We start from the raw sequence: 22,440 nt of genomic DNA on the forward strand, positions 1-22,440 counted from the left end.
AAGTTGTCCTGAAGGACAGTATATAAACTGAATGTTATTGTTGTTATTATAATAATTGTATTAACCCTACTCCCCCTCCAATCGCAGGCCCTGATTCCTTTTCCATCACCGTTCTCTTGCTGTGGTAAATCACTCCACTTCTGTGTGCTTTGCCATGCCGTTTTTGAAAGGCACCCGAGTGGTACTGACTCTCTTTGCTATGCTTTCCTCCTGAATCAGAACGAAAGTCGCTCTTTCTCAATTTCCTTCCTTAGGGGGAGGAAGGATGTTGCTCTGATAGGGTAACAGGGCCCTGTGAGTTCAGGGGCCGAGGGAACAATAGGGGTTGTTTCTCTCTCCTCCAGGGTCCTGAGAGTTGTCTTTTTCGGCAAGCCAGGGGAGACGCAAAAGCAACGGGGGCCCACCCAACAGAAAAGAAGGTGGCAAATGTCTGGCGTGAAAGGCAATGGATTACACTGCTGTATGTTTCCACCTGTGCTTCAGGGGATGTGGGAACGTGGCACGCTCACCCATAATTGCATTTTGCCCAAACCATTTCCTGCATCCGGTGCTTCAGAGCAGCAGGGAAGGGGAAATGCGCAGGGAACGGCATTTCCTGAAAGAAGGAAGGCTCCATTTGCCCCACCCCTCGTCTCCCCAGGGTTGCAGTTCCTGAGCTGGGGCCCTGCTGCTGTTTCATCCCCGTCTCCTCCCAGAGCATTAGCTGCCTTTCAGCCTCTCCTCACCTCTCCAACAGGCTCTTGCGAAGCTTGGATTTTTGCAGGGCGGCCTCTGCCAACCACATAATGGATGTTGCATTTCCCTAAAACGTAGCCCCTCCGTTCCACTCATGTAAGTTGAATGCTGTGGTGTGCACTTCGCAAGGGTCAGCGCAAGTAGCAAAATGGCCAGCAGCCGTTGCAAGTCCCAAGAACTCTCCTAAATGGTTACTTTCTTGGGCTGTCCCTAAATTTCCTCAGGAGATCTCCTTTCTCGTGGGCCAGACGCTACCGATACAGGCGGCTCCAATTCAAAGGCTCACCTCCTACCCCTCCTCCTTGTGGTCCTCATCCTAATCCCTAATCTCCCCCTATTTCCCTGCAGTAATCCTATAAAGCCTCCATTAATCCTATCTGTTGAGTTCTGCCTCTGCCTTTATGCGCGTGGTGCGGAGGGAAGCTTAGGCGAGTCAAAGAAGGTGGCATTTGCCGACTCTCCCACTGCACGTATTGAATAGGCCCAGCAGTTGGTGTCCAGGGGGGTGCAGAGCAAGAAGGCGCTCATTTGAGCGACGGAGGTCCTCGCTAATGAGACGCAGCGCTTTGGCTTCATTGTCCTGTTGCGAAACTCACACAGTTCCTTGAGCTCGCTTGCCTCTTGCTAAGATGACCAGCCTCCAAGCCGGGTCTAGAGATCACCTGCAGTTACAACTGATCTCCAGACTACAGAGATCATGGAGGTAATAGCTGCTTTGGAGGGTGAACTCTGAGGCATTGCCCCTCCTCTCTCCAGGCTCCACCCCCAAACCTCCAGGAATGGTCTAACCTGGATTTGGCAACTTGCCGTGTTTTAGATGCTTGGTGGCTGAGACTGATTCTTCGTCCCTGGGGATCCCTTGTCGATAGATTGCGAGTGTCTCTCATACCCTTGTCCTTGTGGCCCCTCTTCCTCACTGCAGAGGCCCTAGTGGAGGCTGGTCCTATTGGGAGTCTCCACATTTGGGTTTCCTGGTTTGAGCAGGGGGCTGGACTAGATGGCCCTTGACGGGCCTTTCAACACAAAAACAACGCTTGGGCCCCCTGGCTGTCACGACTATCCAGATCTGACTCTCTTTCTGAACTCTCATTGCAGTCTGCTTTTTTTGCCACATCGCCATCTTCTTCTTTTTCTGGCTTGTTTCTTACTTATATAGTGGTCTCAGTGTTCAAAGCAAAAGGCAGGCTCTGTGACCTGAGGTATATAGTCAGGGTTATCAACCTCCAGGGCCGATTCCAGATGACTAACCTTAAGGCGCTGCATGCCGCCCTGTTCCGGATCGCGACGGGGAAAACGCGAAATATCGCGTTTTCTCGCGTGAGTTTGGCGCGACAAAACGCAATATTTCGCGTTTTCCCCGTCGCTATCCGGAACAGGGTGGCATGCAGCACCTTAAGGTTAGTCATCTGGAATCGGCCCAGGTGAGGCCTGGATCTCTCTTGGAATTACCTCTGGACTTCAGAGATCAGTTCCCCTGGAGGAGAACATGGAACTTTCAGAGGGCAGACTCTATGGTATACCATCAAGTCTAGGGGAAACGGAAGTCCCTCCCCAGGCACTGCCCCCCTAGATCTCCAGAAATTGCCCAAGCCAGAGTTGGCAACCTAATTTACAATCTAAATTTGTTCCAGGATAAGGGGGAGGTGGAGAAAGCAAAAAAGTGATATGGAATGAATGTGAGTGCGTATTGTTATGAATAAGAACAAGAATAAGAATAAGTACTAAGCTAAAGGTTTTGTGGAAAATACTGTTTTGAGCTGATCTTGAAGTAATGCCATGTGGGTCAAAGAAGGCATTCCAGACAGCAGCAACGGCAAAGGGTGCTGGGCAGAATCTCTGTTTCTAGCTCCTCTGCACTTACCCTCTTTAGCCTACACTGGCCCAGTTGTTTCCTTTTTGATAAGAGTATGGAGACTTCCGTATTACACATAATGCTTCATCAGGCAGTATGGACAAAATAGCTTATACTTGACCAGGCACAGGGTTAGAAACTCTGAATTCTCAGACCACAGCAGATTCATTGAGTTTTACAATGCAATCCTAAACAGAGTTACACCTGTCTGAGTCCATTTCTCTCAATGGGCTTAGATCGACATATTTCTGTTTAGGATTGCACTGTTAGTCTTGAGGTAGGGGGCAGCTTTTGAGCAGCACTGCATAATGCACTGCTAGGGGTGGGAACCAACCGTTGGGAATTGGCAGTTGGAGCCATAAAAAGTCGATTCTGGAGTTCTTTTTGAAGTGGTTTTATTGATTTTATTGTAAGCACTTAATAGGTTGTAAACAACCTTTGGAGCCTTTTTTTTTTAGTTGAAAGGTGGCACACAAATTAAATAAATAAATAGATGGAAGACCGCCTAGGAAATGCAAGCGAGCTACTGTGAGAGGGAAAGCCGGTTAGAAATATAATTAATGAAGTTTGCCGGGATCTGCTTTTTTGCTGCCCAGTAAATATCGTTGCCCTCTTTTGGACTGATAGGGAAGTGCTGTGCAGTTTTTCTGCCGTTAGTATCCTAAAATCCTTTCCCCCTTGACTCCTCAGTGCTCCTTGTAAAGGCTTTAATACAACATTGGTGGTAGGGAATGATTTTTTTTTAACTATTGAAAGCAAGATACAGAAACAGAAAAACCCATCCCCAAAGCTCAGCTTCTTTGGGAAGTGAATTTCCGATGGGTAGCCATGTTGATCTGCGGCAGAAGAGCGAGATTTGAGGCTAGTGGCTCTTAAAGGCCCACAAGATTTCAGGGGTATAAGCTTTCACGAGCCAAAGCTCCCTTTGTCAGATGGTTTCTGGTGGGTAGCTGTGTTGGTCTGTAGTAGAAGATCAAGATTCAGGTCCAGTAGCACCTTAAAGACCAACTAGATTTCCGGGGGATGAGCTTTCAAGAGTCAACGCTAGAGATGGGCACAATCCCCAAAAAATTAATGATCCAGCTGATCATGGATCGGCGCCGGCGACGATCCCGAATTAACGATCCACACCGATCATCTCCCGTTCCCGAGCCGTGGATTGTGGATCGTGGAGGCCAAAGTGGGGCATGCTGGTATTCCCAGCTATGTGGGAAGGTGGGTTGTGGCGGCGGCCAACTCTCTCAGTGTCTCTCTCTCTCCCCAAGGGCTAGCAAGTAGCAAGCAAGAGCTCTGTCCCACTCCACTGCTCGCAGAAAGTGAAACCCAGCCTGGGAGACCATGGCTATTTATAAGCATGGGTCCCATTCAGCATCACAGGAGGTCTGTGTTTGGCCATCAGAGCTGCCTATCAGGGTTTGCAGGGATGAGATTGGAGTGCCCATGGCTACAGAACACCCCCTTCCCCCTCCCTCCCCTGGGTGTCTTCTCCCAACTTGTGACTGCTTTGCTCCGTTGCCAGGGGAATAGATTGCTGGCGCCTGAGTGTCTGGATCCCTGAACCGAGCCCGATTGCCCCGATCCAGGCCTCTCCCGACCGCTGGATCATTGGCCATGGCCGATCACGATCCGCCGGGTCACGATCGCGCGATCACCATTATCGTGGGATTTTTTCGTTTGTAATGCGGATCATGCCCATCTCTAGTCAACGCTCCCTTCATCAGATACATAGAGTGAGTTTTGACTCTCAAAAGCTCATACCCTGGAAATCCAGTTGGTCTTTACGGTGCTACTGGACTTGAATCTTGCTCTTTATCAGATGGGCAGTGAGAATTTGGAAAAACATTTCATAACAATTTCAGTGTCTCCCACCCCCTTTTTAAATATTCCAAATTCAGAAGCCACTAGGATTTTCCAAAGCTTAGGGAGGGCTTAGAACAAAGTGAGCTCAGGGACTCAGCCAAGGGCTCAGCAATTGTGCCTAACTCAAGCCGTCTTGTTTTAGTAAGTTTGCTAACTGCTGCTCTTTTCCTGCCTCTCTGCTCTTAGGGACATATCAGGGCCAGTGGCTTGGTGGGATGCGCCAGGGATACGGTGTCCGGCAGAGCGTGCCGTATGGCATGGCTGCCGTTATCCGATCGCCTCTGAGGACGTCCATCAACTCTCTGCGCAGTGAGCACACCAATGGCACGGCGTTGCATCCCGATTCCTCGCCTGCTGTGGCCGGAAGCCCTGCTGTCTCCCGTGGAGGGTTTGTTTTGATGGCTCACAGCGATGCAGAGATTCTCAAGAACAAGAAGAAGGGCCTCTTCCGGCGGTCCCTGCTTAGTGGGCTCAAGCTGCGCAAATCCGAATCCAAGAGTTCCTTGGCCAGCCAACGGAGCAAGCAGAGCTCTTTCCGCAGCGAGGCCGGTTTGAGCACGGTGAGTTCCACTGCGAGTGACATTAACTCCACCATCAGCCTCGGTGAAGGAGAAGCAGAGCTGTCTGTCATCGAGGATGACATCGACGCCACCACCACGGAGATTTATGTAGGCGAGTGGAAGAATGACAAGAGGTCGGGGTTTGGGGTCAGCCAGCGCTCGGATGGGCTCAAGTACGAAGGGGAATGGGCCAGCAATAAGCGCCACGGCTACGGCTGCATGACCTTCCCGGACGGTACCAAGGAAGAGGGGAAATACAAACAGAACGTTCTCGTCAGCGGGAAGCGGAAGAACCTCATTCCACTGAGGGCCAGCAAGATCCGCGAGAAGGTGGATCGCGCCGTAGAGGCAGCAGAGCACGCGGCCACCGTCGCCAAACAAAAAGCGGAAATTGCAGCTTCCAGGTAAGGCTGTGCCAGTTTGCCATGCTGAGTTCCCAAAGGAGGAGGAGCCCATTTCTTTATGGTCCCTATTTCTGCAGGGATGAGGGCGGGGGGGGGGGGGTTCATGAGTATGCCAGGAATCTCACTGCAAGGCAACCATGAGTCAAAATCCCGATGGGTGTCTTCGTGGGGTTGGGGTCAAGGCCGGAACAGATACCAGCACCGCCAGGCCCACTTGCCCCCGCCTATTCTGGGAGTGTGTTGATGTTTTTGGGCCCATGTCAGGTTGCCTCTTTGATGCTCAGAGATGGTTCTTTGTTGTGAGTCCAGGGCTGTGCGGCAATAATTCCAAATATTCGGGGAGGGGGGGATGCAGTGTAATTGATAGCTTTGTTCTTGTGAATGTGAGAGATGATTCTGAACCGGTCATTATGAGATCGTGGGAAGTGAGGAAGACGGATGGGGGGCATCTGTGTGGGCCTCCCTGTTTGTGGGGAATGCTCTGAAAGGCATTGAAGCATCAGAATCACGTGATTTATCGATGGTGTGCTTTCCTTTGTCCTCAATCGGCCTCCCATCACTTTCACTGAATACCTGCAAGTTCTCGTTTTACGAGAATAATAATTAATAAGAACAACATTCATTTATATTCCACTCTTCAGGACAATTTAATGTTCACTCAGAGTGGTTTTCAAAGGGTGTTATTATTATCCCCACAATAATCACCCTGTGAGGTGGGTGTTGAGAGAGGTTTGAGAGAGCTGTGACTGACCCAAGGTCACCCAGCTGGCTTCAAGCGGAGGAGTGGGGAATCAAACCTGGCATTCCAGATTAGAGTCCTGCCGCTCTTAACCACTACACCAAACAGGAAAAGGTTCTCTGCATCCACCTTAGCCTTATTTGCACAGGCTTTTTTGGGGGGTTGCTTTTGGTCCCATACCTCTGAGTTTTCTTCCTAATTCCAGACCATTAACTCCCCCTTCATATTTCAATGCGGCATTTCAAGGGTTCTCTTCCTAATTTTCTGCCTGTGTTTTTTTGGCAGTGTAAAAAAAGGCCTTGCTCTGTGCCATGCCTATAGCCCTTTAAAAAAAAATCTTGAATTATTGGGCATTTTGTCCTTGGGCAAAAAGACTTCTTGCCCACCAGGACTTCTCCTGGTCTTATTCTACAGCTTTTCATCAACAGGGAACTTCCTCTCTGCTTGAGGTTTCTTTCTATTGTTCCAGGCATGTTCCTCTTCCATTAACACCTGTGTGACTGGCAGCTCTCTGGCAACCCCATGCTAGGAGAGGCTGTACCTGTTGAGTTTTTACCTGTCGTATAGCTGCCAAGGATGCAAGGCACCCACCAGACAGAGTCCCCCAGAGTACCTTGATGTACAGAGCAGAATAAAACATTAGGATCAATGCCAGTGCCATTTACAAAACACAAAATACTAAAGGGATTTAAGGTCATCTCAAGAGGGCTGTTGTGAGGAGGGAGCTGTGGCTCAGTGGTACAGCATCTGCTTTGCATGCAGGATGTCCCAGGTTCAGCCCCTAGCATCTCAGGTAAAGGATTTCAGGTCACAGGGGTGGGGGAAAGGTCTTTCTATGCCGGTCAGCATAGACTAGACTAGCCTTGACAGACCAATAGTCTCACTCAGGGCTTTTTTTCAGCTGGAATGCGGTGGAACGGCATTCCGGCACCTCTTGAAAATGGTCACATGGCCGGTGGCCCCACCCCCTGATCTCCAGACAGAGGGGAGTTGAGATTGCCACATTTTTGCCAAGGGTGATTTAAACTTTAAAAAACTCCCCCCTTATTCCAGCTGACCCAAAGTGACGTCATTGTGCGGTCCTGGGAGCGTGCACAAACTTTGCACATGTGCTTGTGGTACCAGGGGCACCTCCTCCCACCAGGAATTGCCCCATTCTGGCAACCCACTGAGTTCCACCACCTCTTTTCCCACAAAGTATGCTCAAAGTGATGGGTAGCCATGTTAGTCTGTCTGTAGCAGTAGAAAAGAGTGAAGAGTCCAGTAGCACTTCTAAGACTAACAAAATTTGTGGCAGGATACAACCTTGCATGAGTCCCGGCTTACTTCTTCAGATACAGCGAGAATGTGATTCCATCTGTCCTTATATCTTGGAGAGTGGAGTGATTTCAGATGTTGAACGACAATAGCTGGTAAATGACAATAGCAAGCGTGATTAGATAGGGTGGGGTATGCAGAGGGGTGGTGGGTGTGGAGAAATCAGCATTGATAATGAGACAGGAAGCCTAGGTCTCGATTCAATCCAGGTGGGTGCATTGTCCTGAGCTTCATTATCAGTTACTTAGGCTTCCTGTCTCATTACCAATGCTGATTTCTCCACACCCACCGCCCCTCTGCATACCCCACCCTATTCAATCACGCCTGTTATTGTCATTCACCAGCTTTTGTCATTCGGCATCTGAAATCACTCCACTCTCCAAGATACGAGGACAGATGGACTCACATTCTAGCTGTATCTGAAGAAGTGAATTGTGACTCACGAAAGCTAAACCCTGCCTAAAATTACCCCCTCCCAGGCCAAAGAATTATCCTGTTCTTCTGCTTAGCGGTTCCAGAGGAGTTAGCTGTGTTAGTCTGTAGTCGCAAAATAAAAAAAGAGTCCAGTTGCACCTGTAAGACTAACTAACTATATAGTAGCCTAAGCTTTCAAGAACCACAGATCTCTTTGTCAGATGCATCTGACAAAGAGAGCTGTGGTTCTCGAAAACTTATGCTACAATAAAGTTGGTTAGTCTTACAGGTGCTACTGGACTCTCTCCTTAGCAGGTATTTAAAATCGTTGATCTTGACATCATAGAATTTGAGCTCTTTCCCCTGCCACAGAGATGACTTAGCCGTTGTCCAGAATGGAGATCCGTCTCTTATTTCTCTTGGCAGAAATCTGTAAGCCTCTCTGTTTCTTTCTAGGGGGGTGGGAAATAACCAAATGGGGCTGCCTTCGTTTCCAGACAGGCTCTTGATTACCAGCTCAAATACTGATGCGCTTCCTGGGCTCAGTTCCCCGCTGCCAGGCAGTAAGGACTTCCCGGACCCTTAAATTCCTGCAAGCAATAGGAAGGCTCTTTCAGTTAGACATGGCCTTTCCGATAAGCGTCATCCTCAATGAGCCATGCTAAGGACCCGAGGGAAAGACAGTTTTGCTCCAGATGTATAATTACACTGATATTTTGGATGTGATTACATTTTTCACCAAAAAGGAGCCTTTGCTCTGCAGCACCGTAATTCTTTCTTTCATTCTTTCATACCTCCATTCCACCCCAACAAGCAATTGGAAAGGGCTGCCTTGCCATCATGTTCTTGGCTCCCTAATGTTTCCAGCAAAGCAAGAGCTGGTTTGGGGAGGAGGTGGGTCAGTGAAGAGCATGGGCTGTTTGCCAGACTCTCGTTCTCTTTCCCTGAGCGCAGTGCTCATCTGGCTGTCTCAGGGCCGGTTGATACAACTGGGATCCATTCCAGAAGGGACCACCAAGGCTTCTTGGATTTCCTCTGCGCTTTCTGGCCCCCTGGGTTGCTTCACCATCTGCTGTGGAGCATCCCCTGATTTTGGCGAGTGGTTTGGGGGACAAGTTTGATGAGCTGCGGTCAGAAGGGACCCTCTGAAGCCTTAGCTATGTTTACATTGAAGCTCACTGGCAAGCCAGTGGAAGTTGTTGAGTGCTGCTCACTTCTGCAGCTTACCTCCAAGACCAGACCGATGATCGCTTATGCTGAGACTGAGTAAGTGATCTGAGAGCCTGAGAGTTCGCCGAAAGCTTCTGCAGGGACAGCATTGGCGACGGGGGAGGAAATAGCGGCTTGCAACCAGCTGGCAAGCTGCTCCGAGCGAGAATGAGTCTCTGGCCTGTGCCACCTTTCCCTAAAATCACAATGCCACCCAAGGCTATCAACAGCCTCTGATTTATTTGTTTGTTTATGTAATTCATAGTCCGCCTTTCTCACTGAGACTCAAGGCGGATTACATGGTGTGAGAATAGTAAGTACAGTCAATTTCAAGGACATTTCCATAAACAATGCCATAGGGGAAATAAACACAAGTTTACAAAGACATCACATTAGCAAGGATCCAATACAGAGCGAATATAAGCAGTTCTGGGGCTGACATTAGACAACATGAAGCACAGGTAGCACATAGGAGCACATATTTAAAGCAACAGCGTATCTGCGGGACCGTCTCTCCCCATATATTCCCCGGATGACACTCCGATCAGGAGATAAACTGCTGTTGGTGGTCCCTGGCCCCAAGGAGGCCCGTTTAGCCTTGACCAGAGCCAGGGCCTTTTCAGTCTTGGCTCCCACCTGGTGGAACGCTCTTGTCTACTGAGACTAGGGTTGTCAGCTCCAAGTTGGGAAATTCCTGGAGATCTGGGCGGGGGGGGGGGGGACCTGGAGAAACCTGGAGGAAGTGGGGTTTGGGGAGGGAAAGGACCTTGGCTTGGCATAATTCCATAGAGTCCCCCGCCAAAGTAGCCATTTTCTCCAGGAGAACTGATCTCTGTGGCTTGGAGACCAGTTGTAATTCCAGGAGATCTCCAGCCACTACCTGGAGGGTGGCAACCCTAACTGAGACCAGGGCCCAGTAAGACCTACTATCTTTTCGCCGGGCCTGTAAGACAGCTGTTCCGCCAGGCACATGGCTACGGTCTGGGCCTCCGCCAGCCTGAAACAACAAGGGGTGTATAAAATCTAACCATCCCTGCAAAGGCTGTCCACCATCCTGTTTTAGTTTGTAAGGCTGACTGCATAACTAGAAATATGTTTTTATTTTAATGATGTTTTTAAATGTTTTATGGAAATGGTATTTTATTGTATTTTAATGGGTTGTGATCCGCCCTGAGCCCACCTGCGGGGAGGGCAGAATAGAAATGTGAAACAAACAAACATACATATAGTACATAAGGCAACATAGCGGTGAAGTCTATGGTCCCTAACACATTAGCGAAGCATCTGAGACGCCCTCCCTACAATACAAAAGTCTTTTTGAATAATGCGGTTTTGTATCGTTTGAGGGAAGCTCTCCTGACCTCTTCAGGCAGGCTGTTCCACAGGGTAGGGGCCACCACAGAGAAAGCCCGTGTACAGGCTGCTGTTGATTTTGCCCATGTGCAAGCTGGCACCTGCAGGAGACCCTGTTCAGGTGAGCGAAGCTGCTGTGGAGAGACATAGGGAGAGAGGCGGTCCCGTAGGGGAGAGCTTTGTATATGATCCTTGCTAAATCTTGCGCTTGCCCAGGCTGGATGTAGCAGCCGCCTTCAGTAAATTCACCAGGCCTCTATCTCTCAAAGCTGACCTGAAGTCCAAGCAAGTCTTTGTTTGTATTCTTGAAGGAAGGCCTTGGACCTGTGAGAAACGCACAGAAAGTCAGTGGGTGGGTGGAGGAGAACGTGCTAATGGTCTGTTCAGAACAACAGGATCCAAAACAAATTCAGCTGTCCTTTCTGCATTTATGCAAACCTTCCTGGCAGATGTTCATGGGCGCTGTTAGCAGGCCCTTGAATGGGAATCAAACCTTTGCCTGGAAAGGAACTGGCAGGGAGGGAAATCTCCTTGGCGGCTCCACAGAGCCCACCAGGGGAAGTTTGTTTATGGTGGCAAAGCATTTTCCTCTCTGTTTTTCTGAACGGGCAGGAATTAAATGAGAAAGAAGAAGGGCTGAGGGGCTGGGGCAGTCCAGGTTTAACCGGATTAGATTAGTTGTCTGTTTCAATCACAGAGGAGATTCAAAGTGACACTTAAAAACCCTTTATCAAAAAGCCTTCCGGCTCCCTTATCTGCCAACGCAAATGGGCAGCCTGCGCAGGCTTAGGTGTTTGATGGGGCTTTGTAAGGATGTGTGGAACTTTACCGTCCAACCAGGAGAGAAAAACCCGGCAGTGGAGCATGACTGAGGCCAGACCTCTCCTTGCGGCTTGGAAGCTTCGGAGGTATCGATCCAATGGTGATTTCCCAAGGCAGCCTTGCTGGCACTTCAGTTAGTGGCAAAATTCAAAGCCCATAGCAAGAAAATAGCCTTCATTTTCATATGCTTTATTAACAACCTGGTGGAACTCTCTATCTAATGAGACCAGGGCCCTGCAGGACTTGCTATCCTTCCGCCGGGCCTGTAAGACAAAGATGTTCCGCCAGGTGTATGGTTGAGGCTCAGCTAGGCCTCCACCGGCCTAAATACAGGAGGAGAAGGAAGAGGGGACTCTTCCCACCCAGCGGCATCCCACCACCCAGTTTTTAAATGACAGTCTAAGTGGCAGTTTGATTGCTTTCATTCAGCTGAGTGCGGCTATCTTGTATGTTTTTTAATCTTACATTGTACTGTGGCACTGTTGTAGTTTTTCAGTGGTTTTTCGGATGTCAGGTTTTATAGGAATGTTTTCACTTGATGTAATCCACCCTGAGCCTACCTGTGCAGGGAGGGCGGAATAAAAGTCGGAAGCAGAATGGGCGGGTGAGCAAAGAGAGCAGAAGGGGCTGGGGATTGGGGGGAAGGGTTGGCCAATAACATGAGGGGAACCGGATCTATCCAGTGCGTTTTTATGCTGCCCTTCTCCTGAGTAGTTCAGGGTGATCGTCTTCCTCTCCCGTTTTATCTTCATAGCAATCCCGGGAGGTAGGCGAGGCTAAGTGAAAGCGACCCCCCCCCCCAGAACATAAGAGAAAGCCCTTCTAGAGCAGGCTGCAGGTCCACCTAGCCTAACCTTCTCTTTCCTGCAATGGCCAGCTAGATGCCACCAGAGACCTTCCAGCAGGGTGGGAAGACAGCAGCTTTCCCCGCCGGTTATTCCCCCGGTTACTGCTGTTCAGAGAGATGCTGTCACTGACTAAGCCGTGATGGCTCCTAACTATGGAAAACTCTCCCTGTGGTTAGCCTCCTTTTTAAAGCCACTGCCATATAAGGCTCCAGGGCCGGCGCGTCCATGGAGGCAAGTCTGGCAAACGCCTCTAGTGCAGAGGTGCCAGAGGGGGCGCCGGGGCAGGTGCGTGTGCCGTGGAGCAACTGAGCGGGAGGGCTGGGAGGACGCATGCACGCCAAGCATTCCCCCCATCTCCTGCCTGTCTCCTTGCAAACTGGGCAATTGCCTCTAGTGCAGAGGCGTTGGAGGGGGCACCGGGGCAGGTGCGCGCAGGGCCTGCGTGCCCATTGAGGCCAGGTAGGTGGTTGCCTCAGGGTGTGGGGCGCCGGAGGGGGCACTGGAGGAGGTGCTGGGGGCAGGAGCGCGCACCACGGAGCTGTAGCCTCCTAGCCCTTCCACCCCATGCTGTCACCGCCTCTAGCACATGCCCCCGGCCAGGCGCAGCAGCCGCGGGCAGGCATCTGGGGCGGCACAGGATTGCCGAGCGGGAGAGCTGAGAGGTCCTTCTTCTAGGCACCGTCCTTCTTCTAGGCATGAGCCTGCTGGATGCGAGGGCACCCAAAGACCATTCCGGGGTGGGCTGCTGCTGCTCTCTCCCACAGTATGAGGTTAATACAATCAGTATCAAGTACATTTCAATACAATACCATAAGGTAAACAGATACAAGTTTAAAAGACATAGCATTAGCAAGGTTCCAAGACTGGAGCAAAACATAATCAGTTCTGGGACTAACATTAGACAACATGGAGTGCTGGTTGTACATAAGAGTACATATTTAAAGCAGCAGATAATATATAAGGCAAAATAGTGATGAAGTGTATGGTCCCTAACTCGTTAGTGAAGCACCTGAGACCCCATCCCTACAATACAGCCCTCCCCTTTGAGTAAAAAGCCTTTTTGAATAGTTCAGTTTTGCATTGTTTACGTCTACTGCAGCCGAATTTTGCTCATCTACTGGAGACCAACATAGCTATCCACCTGAAACTATGCACATCTAAAGAATCAAAGACTGCAAAATCCCAGAGCCCAGGAAAAATGGGCACTGGGAGTGGTGGGCCACACGTGTTCTTGCAGTATAGGCTAATACATTAGGACAGGGAAGATTCTGCTAAGGAACGTGCTAGAAATAAGGCTCATCTCCAAAGTCAAATTAATCAGGAGAAAAACAGAGATCTTAGGAGACTGAGCGCCGATTGCTCTGGACAGCAAGAGGTCTTGCCCCCTCCCCCATATGCCTTTTGAGCAGATGTAGTGAAAGGAAAAGAGAGAAAGCTGCCTGGTGGGGAACGGAAGCATGTGTTCCTTTTATCTGCCTCTGGTGCAGCGGGCTCCTCGGCTATTGTAAAAGCCCCTTGCTGGCTCTTTTATGTCTTTCTTGTTTAAAAAAAAAGAGGAAGGAGGGGAGTGGAGAGATGCCCAAGGGACATGTGCTGCGCATGAGCAACTCGAATGTAAATAACGTGTTTTCCTCGGGGGCTTTCTGCCGATCATACTGAACATAGCCCAAGTGCCTCTTAGCCACTGCGTGGAACTCTGTCACGAGAGAGCTTTCCCCAGCCACCCACCCTTCTGTCATCAGTGTCCACTCAACGGTGGAACAGCATCCTTCGCCATTCTGGACGGAGAGGGCAGCAGGCAAATTGGCCTTCCAGAGTTCACAGCAGCAATTCGGGATTCAGCAAAAGACAGTTAGTTGGGTATTATCAACTTTTAATGCTTTTTAAATTTTGGCTTGATGCTGCCGTTCAGTGTTGCTAGCTCACAGGAACACAGACAAAGTTGCCCCATATTGAATGAGAACCTTGGTTACCAAGTTCAGTATTGCCTACGCTGATGGGCAGTAGCCATTGAAGGACTCAGAGAGACGTCTTTCGCATCACCTGCTGGCCTTTCCACTGGAGATGCTGAGGATTGAAGCTGGCAACGTCTGCATGCAAAGCAGAAGCTTTGCAATTGAGCCACAGCCCTGCCTTGTGCGCTTCTATTGTGCACATAACCCCAAGCAGCTAAGGATTCGAAGACCAGAAAGGTGGAATGCTGGTGGAAGCTGGTGGAATGCTATTAACATGTGTATGTGCATGCTGTTCATGATATCACAAACTATATCGCACCCCACGCTTTCAGTGGCAGGGACTGTGATACGCATTGGGCATCAGCCTTTTCTCATGTTATAAAAGATACATGGTATATAAAATCCAGATGCATCTCGGTTAAGGGATGGTAACCTATCTCCAACCATGCAGTTCTGAAGACTGAAGGGCACTTAAGTTTTTTTCAGAGAAGGGCAGCAATTTCCACCCCTCCCACCCCCCACTGCAACCTCCCACTTCCCCCCCAGGTTGTTCCTGAAATACTAGTGAGTCCCAGAAACAAAGTTCTGGGTGCTTTAATGGGCTGTAATGGGAGAAGGAATTGGTGGAAATCTTAAGAGGGCGAGGGCTGTTAAGAGGGCGAGGGCTCTGAACTCCTCAGACCAGCCAATTGGATACAGGCTGCTGCTGATAACAGTGACGGAATTCACTTGCACCCAGGCCTGGCTTGGCATTGGCAGGATGCAATCTGGGCATGTCAAAAACCGCAGAGGGAAAAGGAGCTTGAGCATGTGCAGAGTATATTTCCTTGTGGGTGTGTAGCTACAGCCACCCTTGCCACACTCCTGGGTTTCAGGCGAAGGGCTGACTCCTGCCTCATCCCTGTTAATTTTAGGGATTTCAGTATTGAGAGAGGGGCATGGTGTGTGTGTGTGTGTATTGAGGGGGGTATTCACAGCTAGCAGTGAAAAGGAATAGATGGTGATGGTCCGTTTTCTGGCTTGGTTTCGGCCTGGCCAAGAACGGTTTGGGGGCGTATGGAAGGAAGATCCTCCGAGCTTATTGAAGGTGATCTGGGTCAGAGCTAAGCAGGATTCCAGAGAGGCCGCCCAAGCGTGAAAGTTCATCTTTGAGGAAAAGCGGCAGCCCGCCATGTCCCGCCCTGACCTATTTTAAATAGCATAGCGAGAGTGCCGATTAGCTCAGGCAGCGAAAACGGGGTGGATGCAGCTGGTGGCTCTTAGCAGAAAGGGCGTCCATTCATAATTCATGCGCCTCCTTGGTTTGTGAATGAGAACGAGGAGGGGGCAAAAGTGCCAAGAGATCAGGACGGCCTCTTGCCCATGCGACCAACATCAATAGATGTTCTCCTCTCAGGTGCAAGCAGGGCTTGTTTGGAGCCAGAGCTAAAGATCACAGGGCCTCCGAGCATGTGTGAAGTGCCTTTTGACAGGTTTTCAGGTAACAATGGGATGGTTTGCAGGCTAGCATTGTGAAGCTGGCTTGGACCTGTCCAGTCCCCTCTGCAGAAGTGCTGAAAGCCTCTTCCATGGGGCATTGAAGGAAAGGGAGCAACTATGTCTAAATGCTGTTGACCGCATACATTGCCCAATGGTATGGTGCCAGGAATCTGCCAATGCTCACCTATATTCCACCCAGGGAAGTGGCTAGAGCTTGCAATAAGGACTGTTTGAACACGATGCCCCCTGCCAGGGTTCAGGGCATTTGGCTGTACACACAGGCAAGCAGTAATAGCTATCCTGTACATTTCAGAGGTTTTAAAGAAGCCAAAGGAAATGCACTGGATGCAGTTGGTGGCTGCGAACACAAAGGACGCCCATTCATAATTCATGCGCCTGCCTGGTTTGGGAGTGAGAACGAGGAGGAGCAAATGGAGGTCTTCAGTCATCCGGTCCCAAAACAGAGCGAGGCATCAATTGCTCCTCGCTTGCCACATTCAGCATGAGAGCAAATGCTAGATTCTGTCACCTGATTCTGGAATCTTTCCATAGAGGGCAGAGATTCTGGGTCACTGGGGAGGAGCTTCCATCAGCATCTTCTCTGTTTTCTGGTGATAACTGGAGTGTCCTCTTTGGGTGCTGGAGGCAAAGCGTTGTGGGGAGAATCCATTGTAGTCCTGCCTTTGAGGAATGCATGAAGAAGCATCCTCCCTCTTTGCTTAGTCAAGGGGGTCCTTCTGTTGCAATGGCCAGCGGTGTGTGTGCGGAGAGCGAGAGACTGAACAGTAGAGGGGTTCTTCTTTGAAGGCAATTTCTCCTCCCTCTTCTTTGCATTCTCCTCCTCCTTACAGACAAGGGACAGATGAAAACCACCATCAGATACCATTAAGATCAACTGCTGTTCCTCCTCTTGTGTCCTCCAATAAAACCACATCGCTGGGAGGCTGGAAACCGTGGGCTTCTCCTCTGACTCATTCATGGCACGGGCTGTCACAGGTTCTATGAATGGTACAGAGCAAAGCTGGATTCCATCAGGGTAGAAAGGGCCTTGGGGTGGAAAAGTTACACTGCACAGGCTGTGCTTCCTACGCTCCAATTGCAGTGCCCCTGCTGCTTGTTACGGTTACGTTATCTTCTGGGTGTCTAGTTAGCTAGGACAGGGCCGCTTTCTTGGCCTGGCCCAGGCCAACCACCACGCTGGCTTAGAAACTCTGTGGAATGACAGCATGCCTTTGGGAGCATGCTGGAAACGAGAGACGCGTGTGCTATGTCTGTCTCAAAGGGGAGTGCTTTATCAGTTGCAGGGGCAGCATGCATTTTGAAGATTAGTTTGCAAAGTGTGGACAAAGGTTGTACAATGGCCCTCTCCCCATTTCTTCTGCAACTTCCTGCAGCCCCGAAAAACTGCTTCAGAAGGTCAAGAGATCCTTGCGGATAGAGCAGGAGGCAAAGTGGGGGACGCACCAAGAAGGGGGAGGACAGGAACACAGGAAACTGTCCCTTGTATCTTACGTGAGGACCTGCCAGAAGAAGGGACGATTTCTGTCGATTTTGCCTCCAGGTTTATGTATTCACCTTCCAGCGGACATCGAAAGCTATACCCAAGGGTCCTCCCACCTCTCAAGAACAGCTTTTCAGAGAGATCAGGAAGCTTATGGGGGAAGGGGGAGAGATCCACTCTCAGTCCCGGTTTGTAGGACCAGTTCATGCCATTGCATCATGCCAACCTCCACACACCAGATCAAGCTCTCTATCCTGCTCTCAAGACAAGTGGTGGTATCCCATAGGGGTCTGAAGCTGGAAAAATGCCAGTTTTCAAATGTTACAGGGATCCTTTCCGTGCCAACTCAACTGCTGGGGAAGCCCTACATGCTGCCACAGAAGCAACGCCCTGCAGAGGATTTGGTAGCATGTTTGGGGGTGTACGGTCAGGGCTTAGCCACATGTTACTGCTTTTCCCATGTTTGTTTTAACAGCTCCCCCCCACACACACCTTCTATTGTGAATTCAGCCTCTGGGATTTCTCTGCCAAAGAGCCGAACAGCACATGGAGAGAGGGAAACTTTAAGCCATCCCTCCGCTGCCACTTTAAGGCAGGAAAAGCTGCTTTTATCCTCTCTGGGGGAAACTTACAGGACCCTTACTTTTCTCCAGCAGGCTGGTCATGGCCGCTCAGGGATGGTTTTTTCTTGGTGAGAAAACAGCAGGGGAGGAAGAGGTGCAGAAGGTGAGATGGATTGTCCCTGGGTTAGCTAGAATAAGCAAACAGAAGATGTAGCGCTAGGCAGAACCGTTAACTGGCAACACAGATACAGAGAGAGAGAGGCACAAATCTGTCTAGCCTAGATTAGATTCGTTGGTGGCACTACCAGAGAGAAGGTGATACACCCTGAGAGTAAGGGGAAGGGGTGGCCCATTGATGCTCCCCCCCACCACCAAAAAGGGACTTGCGAGACCATTTCCTCACAGCTCCTACCTGACCAAGCAGACAGAAGCGGGGGCGGGGGGGGAAGCATCGGGCCCTGCAAACAAGAAAGGAAGACAAAATATCTTTCTTGCGATGGCTTCCCTTTTCCTGTCCTGGAGGGACGATGAGCTATTATCTTAGGGCTAGCCTTTATAACATTGCACATCCCGCAGTTCTCCAAGCTGGGGGATACTCCAAAGGCACTGCTGCTGGATTTAGTTTCATTTGGATATGGGAACACCGATGGCGTCTGGTGTCTCTGTAAAGTTTGCTTTTTTTCTAAGCGGGACTCGTAGCATCTGAACGTATCGCCTTGGCACTTTAAAGATCTGCATTGGCGACCCTTCTGTTTCTGTTGTCTTAAGATCCTGTCTGTACATTTACAAGATCAAAAAGAGTCCAGTAGCACCTTTAAGACTAACCAATTTTATTGTAGCATAAGCTTTCGAGAATCAAGTTCTCTTCGTCAGATGCCTGATACAGAGACTGGTCAAACACAGAAGAGCAGGAGAGGGAAGAGGCAATTAGGGGGGGAGGGGGAGGGAGCAATCAAAACATTCCTTTGCTAGTATATGTAAACATCTCCTTTTGGTGTGTGTATCAGTTGGCTTCAAAGGAGTTTGCCCTGTTAGTTTGTAGCAGCCAAACAGCTAGACCATCCAATGCAGTATGAGCCTTCGATGACCACAGCTCTCCCCACCAGATGCATCTGACAAAGAGAACTGTGGTCCCCGAAAGCCCACGCCAGGCACCACTGGGCTCCCCCAGACCCCGCCTCTGTAAAGGAAATCTGTTACCTGTGATAATGTGATAACCATTCATAGTCTCTATTCAGTCCCAGCTTGACAGAGTCAAATTTGCATATGAATTCCAATCCAGCAGCCTCCCTTTCTTCCTGTATCTTTCTGCCTCCCCACCACACATGTTCCACGAATGGGGTGCAGTGGCCACAGAAAGCAGAGAATTTTTTGTGGTTGTATCCAAAGGTTCGTACCCCAGCTTTATTCAGCAAGTGCCTGCCCTGGCAATCTTTTGATGCCCGTTAGGCATTGATGATATAGACTGATGATATGTGCCTGATAGATTTCCTACCATTCCTCTCTGGGAACCATTGCTGGTTTCACCATCATCTAATGATGTTTTAAAATAGGTTCTACTATGATTGTTTAAGGAAAGTCTTGAACTGCCTTGTTGGGGAATCAAAATGGAGAAAAGAGGTATTCCTAAAAGGCAGCACATCTCCTGTCCTGGCTCTGAGCCCCAGGAAGAGGGAAACGGGCCGTTTCCACACGTCTTACCTGCCTGCGGAACATCGTGTGAAAGGCCCGGAAGACAGCATCTTCTCGCGCAAAATCGCGCCAGGAAGATACTGTTATCTGTGAGTTTTGCGCGAAATTGCTCAAAACTCCCGCATAACAGCGTCTTCCTGGTGCGATTTCACGCGAGAAGATGCTGTCTTCCGGGTCTTTTGCACGATGTTCCGCAGGCAGGTAAGACGTGTGGAAACGGCCAGGGAGACCTTTTCTGGGTTCTTCTGAGGGGTAAATCATTCCAACGCAGAGAGCTGCCAGGAAGCCAGTCTCCAAACCATCCGCTTATCAGTCAACTGGCTTCTCTGGACTATTGACCAGCAAAGGAACGGTGGGCCAGTGACCCCCACAGTACGTATTTACCATTTCAGGGTTTCTCCTGCAAGGCACCTTAGGGGAGGCTTCCACTCAGGACTGTACCGCCAACGGTGAAGAGTCTGGGCGCGTTCCTGGATGCTACACTTTCTGTGGAGGCCCAGGTCACGGCCATTGCCAGATCTGCCCTTTTCCATCTCCAGCAGGTCAGGCAATTGGAACCCTCTCTCTCGCCCCAGGACCTGGCACCAGTAATCCTTGCCATAGTCACCTCTAGACTAGACTACTGCAACTCGCTCTATGCTTGGCTGCCTGTGGGCTTGACCCAGAAGTTACAGCTGGTCCAGAACGCAGCAGCACGCGTCCTTACTGGGACACCATTTTGGGCATACATACATCCTGGGCTGTGCCAGGTGCACCGGTTCTCAGTTCAGTTCCGGATCCAGTTCAAGGTGCTGGTTTGCAATGCAACCTGCATTCCTGTGGGACCACCTCTCCCACTGTGTCCCCCACAGGGCCTTGCACTCTGCGAATAAGGAGCTCCCGGTGGTCCTTGGCCCACGGAACATTCGTTTGGCCTCAACCGGGGCCAGGACCCTTTCAGCCCTGGCTCCAGCCTGGTGGAACGCATTTCCAGCAGGACCTGTTACAGTTCTGCAGGGCTTGCAAAACGGAGATCTTCCGCTGGGCCTTTGGTTGAGAGCCAGCAAACTGTAACAGCAAACTGTATACATGGTTTTTAGATACTTATTGTAGCCTGGCACCAGTTTTTTATATTGCTTTTATATGGTTTTAGATATGTATATGGTTTTTAATGTATAATGTATATTGTTAGCTGCCCAGTGCCTGTTTGCAGGGAGGGCAGGGTATAAATTTGATAGAACAAATAAAATAAAAGATGTGGGGTTACTTGCCAAAATGTTTGTGCAACAGAAGAAGCAGCTGTGGAAGGCGGCATCTCAGCCGAGTGGCATGAACAACAGCTCCTGGCAGCCTCTCACTGCCAAGCAGAGAAATCTCCCCTCCTCCCCTTTTCCTTCCCAAAGCTCCTGTGTTAACAAGCCATGGACACAGAATACCGAATGAGCGCTGCGGAGTTCCCCCGTCAGCAGTGCACCAGGGAGGGGGCCTGTCTGGAGCAACAGCCTGGCCTGCCAGCCACCCCCCCCCTTCCAGTCTCTGTCATATTGCTCTCCCATCAGCTGGGTTTGAAAAGGCATGACGCAGAATTGTTTCACTTCGGCCAGCAGTCCCAGAAAGGATCTAGGAGGGAAATCTACAGGTTTCTTCAAAGCAAGAAATGTTACACGCACCGAGCGTCCTCCACAAAGAGCGCTGGGGTGCCCTGAGGGCTGAGTCCAGCGTCGGGTTGCCCACCCTGGAAATCTCTCCAAATGACAACCAATCTCCAGGCCACAGAGATCAGTTCCCTGGAGGAAAGGCTGCTTTGGAAGGTGGACTCTGTGGCATTATACCCTGCGGAGGTCTCTCCCCTCCCCAAACCCTACCATCTCCAGGCTCCACCTCAAATCTCCAGGAATTTCCCTGCCCGGAGCTGGCAACCTTAGTCCAGCAGTCCATCCAGCTTGGCATCTTGTCTCACACAGTGGCCAACTGGTTGCCCTGGAGGGCCGATAACAGGTTGTAGAGGCCAAGGTCTTCCCTGATGTTGTGCTGTGGCACTGGGATGTAGAGGTTTACTTGCAGCCTCTGGGAAGCCCCGTGGCTGTTTTGTGGTTGTTCCGTGGCAAGGAGAGAGACACCGAGAGGATCCCGAAGCCAGCCCTGATCTGCCTGCCGAGCAGCTGTTTGGGCCAGGCAGGGGCAGGTTGGCCCCTGCTTAGCCGCTTACAAGAGCTGGCAGAGCAACTGGGGCTTGGCTCTGCTTGCTCCAGGTCTAACTTTCCAGCCTTCCCCTGGAGCAAGGAATGAGGTGGATGGGTGCATAGTTTCACGGAGGAACAATCAATGCCTGCAGCCTTAGGAGCGCTGGGTGCCTCCTCCTTTAAATTAAACCCAGGACCCTGGCACAGCCAGTGAGCCACTCTGCCTCTGAATGCAAAGGACAGCAGTGGGATTGCGCGGGATGTCAATGTCCTGAGGAATTTTTCTAGTCACTGCCAGGTTCCTGCACGCCATGCCGTTTCAGGCAGACAGCTGTTGGGTTACCAACCTCAGGTAGGGAAATTACTGGAGGTTCGGTGATGGAACCTGGTAAGTGCAGGTTTTGGGGGAGGGAGGGAGTTCAGCAGGAATGAGATGCCAGAGTTGTCAACTGATGCTTGGGGAATACCTGGAGAGTTGGGGGTGGAGCCTAGAGAGGGTGGGGTCTGGGAGAGGAGGGGCCTCGCCGTGGTATAATGCCATAGAGTCCACCCTTGGAGGCAGCCATTTTCTCCAAGGGAACTGAACTCTGTGGCATGGAGATGAGTCATGATGCCAGATTGGCAACTCTATCATATTCCAGCAGTTTTGCACCCTCTCTGTGGGTGTATGCACATTACCAAACGCAGCTGTCGTGCGCGAATGTTGCAAAAGGAAGCCGCTGGCTGAAAAACAGCCTGAATGAGGCTCCTCAGTCAGGTTATCCGTGTTCATGTGAATGCTGCAAGTGCCCATTCCTTAGTTTTTATGGAGGTAAGCAGTTGCACACTCAGGCCCTCGAAAGGAGGGCTGCTGAGCTCAGTGAAGCATTTCTCTAGCTCAGCATGGGAGGTCTAAGATGCTTATCCAGACCCACAAGGCAGGCAGCCCAATTCCAGCGCTTGTAATATAGCTAGAAGGGGGAAAGCCTGCCTCCC

At 50.4% G+C, this 22,440-nt stretch overlaps 1 protein-coding gene across 1 annotated transcript in view; it reads left to right on the forward strand.

Moving 5' to 3' along the window:
* The window catches only part of JPH3 (junctophilin 3), a 69,683-nt gene that overhangs the window by 13,443 nt on the left and 33,800 nt on the right, over window positions 1-22,440 (forward strand). The window contains exon 2 of the mRNA XM_055000226.1: window positions 4,634-5,411. Coding sequence (XP_054856201.1) covers window positions 4,634-5,411 — 778 coding nt within the window. The remainder of the gene's footprint in view (window positions 1-4,633; window positions 5,412-22,440) is intronic.

The sequence above is a fragment of the Eublepharis macularius genome, chromosome 16 (genome assembly GCF_028583425.1).
Source record: "Eublepharis macularius isolate TG4126 chromosome 16, MPM_Emac_v1.0, whole genome shotgun sequence".
Classification (NCBI taxonomy): domain Eukaryota; kingdom Metazoa; phylum Chordata; class Lepidosauria; order Squamata; family Eublepharidae; genus Eublepharis; species Eublepharis macularius.